The sequence below is a fragment of the Anomaloglossus baeobatrachus genome, assembly GCF_048569485.1.
Source record: "Anomaloglossus baeobatrachus isolate aAnoBae1 chromosome 5 unlocalized genomic scaffold, aAnoBae1.hap1 SUPER_5_unloc_27, whole genome shotgun sequence".
NCBI classification, from domain to species: domain Eukaryota; kingdom Metazoa; phylum Chordata; class Amphibia; order Anura; family Aromobatidae; genus Anomaloglossus; species Anomaloglossus baeobatrachus.
In genome coordinates, this window is record NW_027441803.1 from 1,668,592 (window position 1) to 1,683,158 (window position 14,567).

General features: G+C 44.5%; 1 protein-coding gene across 1 annotated transcript in view; it reads left to right on the forward strand.

Annotated features, from left to right (window-relative positions):
* The window catches only part of LOC142259120 (uncharacterized), a 32,750-nt gene extending 18,338 nt beyond the window's left edge, over positions 1-14,412 (forward strand). The window contains exons 5-9 of the mRNA XM_075331630.1: positions 2,220-2,371; positions 11,324-11,503; positions 11,586-11,709; positions 11,792-11,889; positions 13,577-14,412. Coding sequence (XP_075187745.1) covers positions 2,220-2,371; positions 11,324-11,503; positions 11,586-11,709; positions 11,792-11,889; positions 13,577-13,675 — 653 coding nt within the window. The 3' untranslated portion in view covers positions 13,676-14,412. The remainder of the gene's footprint in view (positions 1-2,219; positions 2,372-11,323; positions 11,504-11,585; positions 11,710-11,791; positions 11,890-13,576) is intronic.
* The last annotated feature ends 155 nt before the right edge of the window (positions 14,413-14,567 follow it).

A 14,567-nucleotide genomic window follows, 5' to 3' on the forward strand; every position in this document is an offset into this window, starting at 1 on the left:
CTTAAGGCCCCGTCACACTAAGCAACATCGCTAGCAACATCGCTGGTAACGAACAACTTTTGTGACGTTGCTAGCGATGTTGCTGTGTGTGACATCCAGCAACAACCTGGCCCCTGCTGTGAGGTCGTTGGTTGTTGCTGAATGTCCTGGGCCATTTTTTAGTTGTTGCTGTCCTGCTGTGAAGCACAGATCGCTGTGTGTGACAGCGAGACAGCAACAACTAATGTGCAGTGAGCAGGGAGCCAGCTTCTGCTGAGGCTGGTAACTAATGTAAACATCGGGTAACCAAGAAGCCCTGTCCTTGGTTACCCGATATTTACCTTTGATACCAGCCTCCCCCCGCTCTCACTGTCAGTGCCGGCTCCTGCTCTGTGCACATGTAGCTGCAGCACACATCAGGCAATTAACCCGATGTGTGCTGTAACTAGGAGAGCAAGGAGCCAGCACTAAGCAGTGTGCGCTGCTCCCTGCTCTGTGCACATTTAGCTGCAGCACACATCGGGTTAATTAACCTGATGTGTGCTGTAACTAGGAGACTGGGGGCTGGTCACTGGTTGCTGGTGAGCTCACCAGCAACTCGTGTAGCCACGCTCCAGCGATCCCTGCCAGGTCAGGTTGCTGGTGGGATCGCTGGAGCGTCGCAGTGTGACAGCTCACCAGCAACCTCCTAGCAACTTACCAGCGATCCCTATCATTGTTGGGATCGCTGGTAAGTTGCTTAGTGTGACTGGACCTTTACTATACAGTTGATAGATAAAGTATGGGGTAAGATCAAACAGATGAGACAGGTAACCAGGCTCACTAGATATACCCGCATGTGGGACAACCCCAACATTCCGGAATTTTTATCCCTTAAAGAATTTGGGCAATGGAGGAGAATTGGTATCTGGTACCTCTCCCAAGTGATGGATGGAAACATATTTTTAAGACTTTTGAAGTACTGCTAAAAGACTTCCCACTGGGACATAGTATATTTTATAAATACCTGCAGCTACGTCACGCATTTGAATCGCAGAACAGAATAACACCAATTGTTATACAATCAGATAGTGTAATTAATATATTAGGGACGCAGAGAGGGACGGCAGGATGCATATCGATGGTCTACAGGGGACTTCTGTCCATGTCGGTTGGGAGGCAACAAATTGGGGCATATGCAAGGTGGGTGGAAGATTTGGGAGAAATTGGGGAGGAGAAATGGGAGTCTATTTTGCAATATGTCATCAAAATATCTCTGAGCGTGGCAAAACGGCTATCGCAATTATATATTATACACAGAGTATATAGAACCCCCGTGTGGATGAAGAAAGTGGGAGTGAGAACTGATTCCAAGTGTCCAAAATGTACTGTGGAAGAAGCAGGGATCATGCACATGTTGTGGGAATGCCCGTGTTTACAAGGGTTCTGGATCACAGTGTTAAATTTAATTCAATCAGTGATGCAAGTGGACCTACCCAGAAACCCGCTGGTGTGTGTGCTGGGCTATGTGGATGTAGTGGGGGTGGATGAACAAGAGAAACTGGCAGTGGCACGATTGTTGTATGCAGCAAGGAAACTAATTGCCTTGTATTGGCTATCTGAAAAAGCACCGACACGTAAGGAATTTGTTGAAAAAGTGAATTATATTATTTATATGGAGAAAAATGAGAAAAATGTTTATATTAAAAGGGGAAGGAAAACTCAATATAAGATCTGGAGCAAGGGGCTGGATTTTCCAGGATTAGCGTCATTTGATCTAGTGAAAGATAGGATATTTAGACTATAGGTAGGAAAGGAAAGATCGCAGTGGCTGAGAAATAAGGAGGGCAGGTCATTATGTGAATAAAGAGGGATGTAGAGAGTGGAGGGGTGAGACTGTCGACCGGAAGAGGGTGGGGGGAGGGGGAGGGGGAGGGAGTATGTGTGAGGACTACCCTCACAATTTGTTGTTATGTTTATGAAAGTTTTAAAATGCAATAAAAATTTATCTGATTTTAAAAAAAAAAAAAGGGTGCAAGTGTAGAATATGTAGGGAGGTAAATTTACTTTTTGTCAGATGGAAGTTGAAAAATCAGTTTGTGACAAGCATCGCATCAATGGGTTTTATATAGACCTGATGATGCCTTGCGGCCAGCCAATTACATTAATGCCAGTAGCCACATGCCTCCACCTGCGGAGCCACAGAGATTTTCTTTCATGGGATCTTTATGATTTTATATAGTCTTCCTCTTCCCAATCAGGTCCCTACAAGATCGGATTGTCTCAGTGGACATTTTCTATATATAGAAGAGCTTTCATGATTGATTCGTCAAGGATGGATAGCGACCAGGACAAGATGGCAGAGAGGATATTACACCTCACCCTAGAGATCCTCTTCCGGCTTACTGGAGAGGTGAGAGATTCTAATGACGTCACATTATATCTGTCATGGCTCCACTCCAGGGTCTGAACCCAGATTACTGGATGGTCGGTTGTCTGGAGTCCCAGCTCCTTGTTTAAGGTTTTTTTATTGAGACATTACTGTTTCTATTCTTTGAGAAACCAAGGAAAAAAATTGTGAAAACATACCCTGCTGTAACTAAACAAAAGCATAGTGCATATAAACATAGGGTACTTAGTAAACACTGTTTTTGATCAAAAAAAGCATAAAGCCATCTCACCAAACGTCAAGGTGTACCCAGTTGGGATAGTACCTACACTCTCTAATATTAAAACCTTACCATGGGTCTAAAATAGGCCTCAATGTGGCTAAGGGCTGAGAGCGACCGGGTCCCAACAGGACACACACAGTCAGGGGGATTCACAGAATGAAATGTCCAGCTCGCTGAGAAGGGGGCCACTCCCTGTTTTGTACTGAATACAAAAAAACTACATAAAAACAAAAAAGTGAGCCGGAGTATGAGATGGTATACATGGAACTTGTGAGACCATGTTCACACTGGCCATGAGACAAAGAGAAACCAAGGAAAAAAATTGTGAAAACATACCCTGCTGTAACTAAATAAAAGCATAGTGCATATAAACATGGGGTACATTTCATTCTGTGAATCCTCCTGACTGTGTGTATCCTGTTGGGACCCGGTCGATCTCAGCCCTTAGCCACATTGAGGCCTATTTTAGACCCATGGTAAGGTTTTAATATTAGAGAGTGTAGTTACTATCCCAACTGGGTACACCTTGGCGTTGGTGGGATAGCTTTATGCTTTTTTTGATCAAAAACAGTGTTTACTAAGTACCCTATGTTTATATGCACTATGCTTTTATTTAGTTACAGCAGGGTATGTTTTCACAATTTTTTTCCTTGGTTTCTCTTTGTCTCATGGCCAGTGTGAACATGGTCTCACAAGTTCCATGTATACCATCTCATACTCCGGCTCACTTTTTTGCTTTTATTTCTATTCTTTGCAGTTTGTTTGAATCCAGTTCCAGTTATCTACTATTTTGTTTTATGTAGATTTGGGAGGGTTTACACGTATTCTGTTATTCTTTATTTTTTTTATTGCATAATTCCTGTACGACGTTCCTAGCCCTGTGTCTCTCCTTCTGTCTGTGTGCATTTCATTTGCTGGTTATTAGTATTTTTGTGTTACACTTGGTTTATAGCTTAGGGTGCAGTTATGGGGTCTGCCATTGAGAAGTGCGGGTGTTATTACATGATCTTAGGATAGCAACATTCGCTGTCAGGCAGAAAAAAGTCAGGGTCAAGTACTAGCTAGGGATGAGTGGACCCGGACTGTGAAAGTCCGGATCCACGCGGTTTCAAAGGTACGTGGGTGACTGGCCCGGGATTTCAGGTGTTTGATCCAGATCTGGCACTTGAGAAATTAAAAAAATAAAAAATAAAGTAATAATAAAAAAACTAAGAATGACGCCAGTGCTTCTTACTTACCAAGGCTCTGTCATGGCGGCAAACTGCTTCCAGGTCGCGCATTCACTTCCTGTGTCACGCATTGGGCTAATCGCATATGCACTGCTTTCCCTGCTCACCGGCAGTCCTGACGTCTTAGTTGCTGTCAGATGCGCCCCAGGCCTGTGTGACCGCTTCTGACAGCAACCAATCACTGATGCTGTATGTGGGTCATTATTGTGGTCTAAAAATAAATAAACAAAACAATTGGCGTAGGGTGCCCTCATATTATGATGCCCAGCATAGATAAAGCATATGGCTACAGGCTGCAGCCTCCAATCCTGCACTTATCTTGTCTGTGTATCAAAATAAGAGGTACTGTATGCAGCTTTTTTTACGCTTTTTTTACAGCTGGGGCTTGTATACTCAGATTGGGGAAGCCTGTGGTTATTAGGCCCCCACAGCTTAAAAATTGCAACCTGTAGTTGCCCGAGATTGTCGCATTCCTGAGATGCGACAAGCTCGGCACTTTACCTGATTCTTCCTGACTGTCCTGATGCGGTGGCAATCCGTGTAATAGGGGTTAACCGCTCACGACTGTAATTAAGCCCAAAATTAGTGATGGGAAGGGGTCTGAGACGCCCCATCACTAATCCAGTAAATAAAAAGAAATAAACACCAAGAAAATCCTTTATTTGGAATACAATACAGGAAAAACCCTCTTTCACCACTTTAATAAACGCCAAAAACACCCCTGTATGTCTGACTTAATCCACACGAGGTCCCATGGTGATTCTGCTCTCCTACATATCTAAAGTCACAACACAAGATCATGGAACATGTCTGCATGCTGTAACTGCAGGCAGAGACTGAGCCGCGATCAGTCGTGACGTCACTCAGCTAAGTTGCGGTCACCACAGAAAGGGAAGGACGACAATCAGAGCCTAAGTGACATCTTTGCTGATCACGGTTGGCCTGTACCACCCTGCTAGCACTGTCACTGTAAAGTGCGTGGCTGTGTCCCGCTCCCTGCCAACTTTTTAAGAGACAGCGCACCTTTGGCAAAAACTCATAATTTTCCAAAAACACCCTGGGAATATTATCAGTGTGTCCCAACAGATATGCACTAAGATTTCCAGCCCCTGATTCAAAAGTTCAGTTTCTTAGAGACAGTGCACCTTTAACAAAAACCTCATCGTGTCCTGCTTCCTGCCAGCCCATTAACAGTGACAGTGCCTGCCGGTGGGTGCGGGGCAGCCTCCACCCCACTGCCGGCAGTGTCCCTGTTAAAGTGCTGGTGGGACATATCCCTGCACTTTAACAGTGGCAGGGGGGAGCAGGCTGCACTCCCAGACCCCTGGCCGCCACTGTCAGTGCTAAAGGGCTGGCGTGGTACGGGGTACGGCCCCTCACTTTAAGCCAGAGTGCTTCAGGTCACCAGAGGTCATACTGTGAGAACCCGGGTATGACCTCCGGAGAACTGAGTGACATCACTGCTGCCAGCCGAGTCCTTCTTGTCAGTGTTTCCCGGAGCTTGGAGAGATAGGACATGTTTTCAGTCTCTCCAGGCTCAAATGTAGCAGAGACAGATCCGTTATGGGACCTCGTGCGGATTACGTCAGACCTGCAGGGTTATTTTTGGGGGTTAATAAAGTGGTGAAAGAGGGTGTGTTTTTGTATTTTTTGTATTTTTTTTTCTTTCAAATAAAGGATTTTTCTCTGTGTTTGTTTTTTTTTCTTTTTATTTATAGGATTAGTGATGGGGGGGGTCTCAGAGAACCCTTCCCATCACTAATTTTGGGCTTCATAACAATTGTGCACTGTTATTAACCGCTCATTACCCCGATTGCCACTGAATCAGGGCAATTGGGAAGAGCCGGTTAAAGCGCCGAGGTAGTCGCATCTGATGGATGCAACAATCTCAGGCAGCTACAGGTTGCAATTTTTAAGCTGGGGGGATGCCTAATAACCATAGACCTTCCCAATCTGAGAATATCAGCCCCAGCTGTCAGGCTCGGTATCAAAATTGGTGAGGGGGGGCTGGCTGCACGCTGGTGTTCTTGTTTAAAAAAAAAAAAAGCTGCATATGGTTCCTAATACAGGGGGACTCTCCAGCAATTTACCGTATTTTTCGCTTTATAAGACGCACTTTTGTTCCCCAAAATACATATACACCCCCCCGTATATTCGGCCTATAAGACGCACCCCCTACTTTGGGGAAAGTAGGGGGTGCGTCTTATAAGCCGAATCGAATATACATGTATGTATGTGTATGTATATATGTATGTATGTATGTATGTATGTATGTATGTATGTATATATATATATATATATATATATATATATATATATATATATATATATATATATATATATATATATACATACATATATATACATATATATATATATATATATATATATATATATACATACATACATACATACATACATACATACATACATACATACATACACATATACACACACACACACACACAGCAGCTGGGGGCAGGTGAACGCTGCGGGCTGCAGCCTTTGATCTCCTGCACCCTTTCATATAATATGCACAGCCGCTGTCCATCGCTGGTGGTGCTGAAATCGCACCGCAGTGACGGGCTGGGGGAGCGGTGCATATTATTTGTCCCTGCACCCCCTAGTGTTAGATATGGCCCCCATGCTGCTACTCATTCTAAAATAAAAAAGCTTTACTTACCCCTTCCAGCGTTTCTCCCCGGTGTCCCTGCTTCCACTGTGATCAGGCACGCAGAGATCTCACTCTGCTGTTCCGATCACATGACCGGCACGAAGAACCAGGAAGTGGAGGAAGAGAAGCAAGGAGCGAGACAACAGCAGGGCAGCAGGGGGGGGGCGATATCTAACACAGGGGGACTTGTGCAATCTATAGGGGCCATGGGCAGCACCATGGGGGCGCTTGCAATCCATAGGGGGCCATAGCAGCCCAGGGGAACGTGTATAATCCATAGGGGACCATAGGCAGCACAGGGGAACGTATGCAATCCATAGGAGGCCATAGGCAGCACAGGGGAACGTATGCAATCCATAGGGGGCCATAGGCAGCACAGGGGGACACATGCAATCCATAGGGGGCCATAGGCAGCACAGGGGAGCATGTGCAATCCATAGGGGGCCATAGGCAGCACAGGGGAATGCATGCAATCCATAGGTGGCCATAGGCAGCACAGGGGAATGTATGCAATCCATAGGGGGCCATAGGCAGTACAGGGGAATGTATGCAATCCATTGGGGGCCATAGCAGCACAGGGGAACGTGTGTAATCCATAGGGGACCATAGGCAGCACAGGGGAAGGTATGCAATCCATAGGAGGCCATAGGCAGCACAGGGGAACGTATGCAATCCATAGGGGGCCATAGGCAGCACAGGGGGACATATGCAATCCATAGGGGGCCATAGGCAGCACAGGGGAACATGTGCAATCCATAGAGGGAGATAGGCAGCACAGGGGAACGTATGCAATCCATAGGGGGCCATGGGCAGCACAGGGGAACGTGTGCCATCACAAGGGGGCTATATTCAATATAAGGGGGCCATATCCAGATTAAGGGGGCTAATTTTAGGATGGGGGCTATGAGGGACATATACCCTATATGATTTGTTAGAGGGACATTGGCATTATAATATGGACCCCATTTAACATTAACAAAAAAAATTCTCTTTTCCTTCACCAAATTTGGGGGTGCGTCTTATAATCAGATGCGTCATATAAAGCGAAAAATATGGTATTTATTTTATTGTACACCATAGACCCGCAAACCTGGGCCTGTGATTTGAAGCGTCAAAAATGCAGCTGTGCCACCCCCACGCCTGTAGCAGCCGAGCTGCTCCGGTCCGGACCCGCTGCGTGGCTCGAGGGATCCTCCGGGCCCGGGGTCACGCGGACACGCCAAATGAAAAAGGGGAAAAGGGTGGTGGTACGGGCTTGGCCGTACTCGGTTCGTGATGCCACCCACGGTGTGTGGTGAAGTGGGACACCATCGCTGCTGTTGCTGGGATACCCGGGGGAGATGTGATGGCCGCTGGATGTCAACCCCTCCGTGGGTAGGGATGGTTGCCCCGGGACCCGGTGGTTTGGTGCAAGGGATGGCGGTGGCAGGGGCCCGCACACTCAGACGTACCAGGGGATATTTGGTTACTCACAGTCAATAGATCACACAAGTCTTTTGGTAAACCAAAGGTGCTGATGGCCGGCTTCCGCGGCTGGTTGTACACGGGTCCCCCACCCGGGCTGGTGGTCGCCGTCTCTTTCCTCTGCACTACTTTTGTGTTTGTGTAGACTTCTTGGTGTGCAACGCAAGAGTCCGCTCCCGGTGTTTTGTGTACCTGAGGACAGGGCTGTGGAGTCGGAGTTGGAGCTCATTTTGATGGAGTCGGAGTCGGTATAAAATGCACTGACTCCGACTCCTAAAATATATAATAAATTGGGGACACTAGTGCAATGCAGAATGTGCTGAATATTTTTTCATTGGAATTTGGGAAAGTTATGAAATGTCCTATAAATGGCTGTTCTATTCCTGATCTAATGCTACATTCACATACAGCGTTTTTGCTGCGTTTTTTGAGGATACGTTAATCAGCTTTTTAAAAAACTGCATCACCTGAAAGGTTTTTGAGCTCATAAATAATGCTTTCAATAGCAAATGCAGATTAGAAAAACACCACACAAACTGACATGCTCATTCATTGTGAGGATCTGATTTTGAGCACAAAAACGGATCCTCACAAAACGATGTGTCTGAATGTCCTATCTTGAAACCCATTGCCTTTGCTGGATGCCCAGAGTCACTGCATTTCACTGAATTGTTTTGCCATCAATGTTCGATATGTTTGTGACAAGAAAGAAATTGTTAGCAAGACACTGGCAGTAAAAGATACTAAAGCTCATCACACCGGCCAGTTTTTCCAGGCCTTAGTGGAATAAGTTCTGTAAGATTACGAACTCAAAAAAGAACAGGTTCTTGCTATTGTAAAGGACAATGCTTCAAACTTGATAAGTACAATTACACTGATGAATGAGAGTAATGACCAACAGCTAGAAGAAAATTTAGGATTTAGTATGTTAGAGATGGAAGGCCACAGTGCTGTAACTGAGGAACAAACAGTTATTACTACAGAAGAACAGCAAAATGATACTTTAGGATGAGATGATCTTGTTGAAGCTGCTTCAAAACACTTTCATATTCATCACATGCGCTGTGTTGTGCACACGCTGCAGATGGAAATATGAGAGAGTCTGCAAGAGGGGCCTCGGTTTCACAAATCCGCCTTTTCGCCGGTTTGGCGGATGCGGTGCACTCTAGTACAGTGTATACAGTACAGTGGCAGCACGACAAACGCCGGTCACATTCTGTCATGTGACCCGGAAGTTGAGGTGCTGCCACTGTACTGTATCGTACTGTACTGTCGTGCGCCGCATCCGCCAAACCAGCGAAAAGTTGGATGTGTGAAACTGGGCGGACATGCTGGAAATCTGATTGGAAAAGTGAGGAAGTTTGTTATTGCCGCCAGAACCCCTAAAATTGATTCCATCTTGAAGAGACCTGCTGGGAAAGGGGCAATTGTTGATCAAGCCACTCGGTGAGGCAGCACTTATTTAATGACTGAGCGATTGCTTGATCTAAAATCGTTTCTTATAGATATGGTGAACCCTCAAGTAACATTAAACGAAGATCAATGGACACAGGTGGCTGAATTGAAGGAATTGCTTAATCACCCATTTATCGTGACTAAAAAATTACAAGCTGAGGCTTTAACTCCTGGCATTTTCATAAGGCAGTGGAAGAACTTGCTATTTTGCCTGTCCCAAAGAGGAGGTTTAATCGCAGATGGCATTTCTGCTTCAATGAAATGGAGAGAGACACAGCTATTGGAAAATAAAATTCTTCTGGCAGCTGTTTATGTGGCCCCAAGTCTTCGTATACTGCTTGATGATGTACAGCTTACTAAAGGAAAAGAAGCTTTGAGTGAGGTAGCAATTAGGGTGAGCGGCTACAGGACTTTGGGCCTGACAGTGCTACTGCTGCCATATCTTCATCCTCATCAGATGAGGAGTTTAACTTTGACAAGTATTTGGATGACATGGAGTTGGCAAAGCGTTGCCGCAAGGAAAAAGATTTCACTCCATCTCCTATAGCAGCAGATTGATCAGATTTCAACAAAATTTTTCACTTGCTCTCAAAGAAATAGAAAAATTCAACCGTTCATTAACACTGACAGTGCATGAGGCAATTCCTTTATACCTAGAAATTGTTAGAGATGTTGCCCATGTGGTTACGGCTTTGCCTCCAACCCAAGTTACTGTAGAGAGGTTGTTCTCTAGCCTTAAAATTCTTAGGTCAGATTTGAGGTCATCTGCGAAGGAGGATCTGATGGAGGCAATTCTATTTCTTACAATAAATTCATGGACTACACAAATGTTATTTACTATTTTTTATTTAAAAATTGTTTTTTGCCACTTACATAGTGTTATATATAACACTATGTAATACAATATGTAATGCACTATGTAAGTGGCAATAAACAGTTTTCAACAAAAACATACAAAATAATAACATTTAATGCTTATTTAAGTGAAAAATTTATTGTAGTACAATGTGAACATCAGACATTTAATAATTTTTATGATACAATAATCAAGATATTTAGATATAACATAAAATATATTTATTGGAATACAACATTAGAACACAAAAAACTAATACATTGTAAATATGTAATACAATATGTAATATATATATATATATATACACATACATATACATGCATACACAAGATATATATGTAATCTACTCTATATTACATAGTGTATTACATGTTTACAATTTATTACAGTTTTGTGTTCTAAAGTTGTATTCCAATAAATATATTTTATGTTCTATCCAAATATCTTGATTATTGTATCATAAAAATTATTAAATGTCTGATGTTCACATACACATATTCATGTACTACAATAAATTTTTCACCTAACTATAAGCAATATATGTAGGAGTCGTGGAGTCGGAGTCTGAGTCGGTGCAAGGGAAATTGAGGAGTCAGATTCGAAGGTTTGGCTTACCGACTCCACAGCCCTGCCTGAGGAGCCGTGCCCGCTGACGCTGACCCGTGGGATCTACCGGGCGATGTGTGCTGCCGCAGGAACGAGGAACAACATCGTACCTGTCGCTGCAGCGAATTTATGAAAATGACCGACTCTATACCGATCACCCGATTGTGATGTTTTTGCGATCGGTGTATCTAGGCTTTACACACTGCGACATCGTTACCGGCGCCGGATGTGCGTCACTTTCAATTTGACCCCAACGAGATTGCAGGTGCGATTTCGCAGCGTGCAAAGTGCCCCTTAGAGTTTAGTTGCAACAATTTCATTCTTACCTATGAGAATAAAAGATGGACAGAAATGGAGAGGTGAGGAAATGTCTGTAGTGGGATTTATTAATGTGTCTCTCCATATCCAGGATTACACAGTAGTGAAGAAGACCTCTAGTGAGCGCTGTCAGGACCCTGTGTCTGAGGGATGGAGAAGACCCCTGAGCCCGATCACGGGGCCTCCACCTCACCCCCTGATACATGAGGACATCAATGACCAGAAGATCCTAGAACTCGCCTACAAGATGATTGAGCTGCTGACTGGAGAGGTGACACTGCTGGGAATGCTGGGACATTATACAGTAACGCTATGAAGGGATCGGGGGATGACGGTATCATTGTATGTGTCAGGTTCCTATAAGGTGTCAGGACGTCACTGTCTGTTTCTCCATGGAGGAGTGGGAGTATTTAGAAGGACACAAAGATCTGTACAAGGAGGTTATGATGGAGGTTCTCCAGCCCCTCACAGCACCAGGTAATAGACAGGACTAAATACACACGGCCTATATTTACCTATATATAAGAATGACTTCAGTCCTTGTATGTGTTTCCTCCAGTTCTATCCAGTAAGAGGACAACACCAGAGATCTGTCCCCGTCCTCTTCTTCCACAGGATTGTAAACAAGAAGATCCCGATGTTCCTCAGGATGATCAGGTAGATGGAGAGAAGGTGTCATGAAATCTCCCTGTGATGTGTAGACGGCTGTGAAGGTCTTGTGTTCAGTCTTGTTTTAGCCATCAGTATTATACTCTGACTAATTAATTAAAAACACTTTGACACTCCCATGTGAAACCTATTACACACATGACCGTGTAGTGCAGCGTATAATGAAGGGATCAGTGATCAGAATATGAAAGCTGTAGATGAACATTTTGAATGGCTTGGAATACGGTCAATGGTGCTAGATTAGCCAGGACCGGTATTGCAAAAACTGAAAGTTTCCCTGGATTTGTACATGAACTGATGTACAGAGTATAATGAATGGTGTGATCATGGAAAAATCCCCAGTGATATTGGATCCTGTGGATGTAAACATCTCATCATTTAGGTATCTGCAGCTGAATACAATGATGATGATCATCTAATGTATTAGAATGTAGTCATCGTTCCTTAGCACAGATGGGTTATAGCAGAAGACAATCAGTTCTGTTCTCATTGTAGTCTAAAGGAAATAGAAATTACACTTCATTGAGCAAAAGAGAGAATAAATTGTATCACTGAGCAGTGAGAAACATTGGTGGATTCCAGGTTACAGCAGTGTATCTTGATGATGGGTCAAAAATGGGCAAAAGCAGCATGAATCCATGTATCCTTCATGTCAGGAATCTGGTGATGGTGTAATCCTTGGTCGTCGGATACCTGTAGATTGATGTTTGGACACTAGAACTTACCTAAGCATTGTGACTGACCAAGTTCATGACTTCATAGCAGCTGATTACCCTTTGGTAGGAGGATCATGACCCATGCTATAAATTGAATGTAATGTCTGTAACTTTCCCCTGCCCAGCTGCAGGGCTGACCCTCTGTATCTCTCCTCTGCCCAGCTGCAGGGCTGACCCTCTGTAACTCTCTCCTGCCCAGCTGCAGGGCTGACCCTCTGTAACTCTCTCCTGCCCAGCTGCCTTTTCTCCCATAACTTTCACATTACAGTGATTTATAGTGACCCATAGCTTTCACCATATAATGACAGTACTTTCCATCAGGGTCCTGTAACAACAGTATATTCTGGAGCTCCAGTGAAGCTTTATGTCACACAGCAATTCTCTCCAGGGGGTGCCAGGATCTTCCACTTCTTTATATCAGGAACATGACATTACTTTTTCTTGCCGCCTCGGCCTTCACAGTCCTCAGATCTTAGTCCTATAGAGCATCTCTGTGACGAGGTAGAATGGGATGTTCAGTGCCTGTCAGCTCCTCAGCCTAACTTTTGGTAAATGTAAGAAGCTTTCCTGTCCCCATGGGCCTGTAATCCTGCAGAACTATTTCATCACCTGGAATCTTTAACGTGATAAATTGCTGAACTCCTAAATGTCAAAGGAAATCCAATGCTCCTAGATGGTGTCTGTAATAATGTGGCCATTCAGTGTATGGTTTATACTTGGTGGAGATGACAGGATAAAGCTGATCATAGACATTAGATGTTGTCTGGATCTTCTCACAATTTTCTGGTTATGGAGACTGCTGGTTACAATTAGGAGGGGACAGGTTGGATTATACAGGAGACCTGCAGCTCTGTGAGATCTACTGCTGTCAGTTTTGTTCATTTATGATTTTTTCTGTTCTTCTGAATCATTTCATGTGACTTCTCCATCTGTCTGTGACTTTACAATATTTGTTTCAGAGTGAAGATCTGACCTATATTAGTACTGCAGAGACATATGTGAGGGGTGATGAGCGGAGTAAAGAGGAGATTCCTACAGATAACCGCACAGGTGAGTAGTGACCACTAAATGCAGAGAAGTCACAGATTTTACTCCATCACTGGCTTCTATAATAACTTTATATGATTTATCAGAATTTGGGCACATGGATTTTTTGATGTGGTCTTTATGCACCTACATTAAGACTTGCACTGTGGGTCCCATTCATAATGAAGGGTTGTGGTGAGGTAAGATGAGGAGAATTCCTTAAGAGGAAATTGCCAGGTTATTAATTCTGCACGTCTTCTCTATGGCGTGCACCTTGCCAGAAATGCTGCTGCATTCAAGGCCTGGAGTAACGTTTCTGGAGTAACTTACACCACCAGAGTAGAGGAACTTTTGAACAGGAGACACCATCCTCAGGCTGTCCAGAGGGACAATGAGGCGAGGGTCATCCTCCTCGTCCTCTACATACACGGACCTAGACAGTGCGTTTGCCCTCGTATTCTTCTCTCCCGATAGGAAATGGAGAACAAAATTGAATCGGGAGAAGAAGAGGGACCATCTAGCCTGTCTGGGGTTCAGGCGTTGGGTGGACTGCAGGTATAATAGGTTCTTGTGGTCTGTGAATACCAAGAACAGGTGCTTAGCTACCTCAAGTAGGTCCACTCGGAGAATACCAGCTTCATAGCCAGCTCCCGATCTCCGGTGGAGTAGTTCTTCTCGGCAGGGGAAAACGTCTTCGAGAAGAAGCATGGATGTTTTCGCCCCTGGGGATCCTTTTGGTAAAGGACAACCTACTTTTGAGGCATCCACTTCGAGGATAAAGGGCTTCTCCTCATCCGGGTGATGAAGAATGGGAGCTCTGGAGAAGTGGGCCTTGAGGGAGGTGAAGGAGCGAGAGGTCTCCTTCGTCCAGGCCTTGGGATTAGCACCCTTCTTGGTTAGGGCTACTAGGGGCGCAACTAAGGT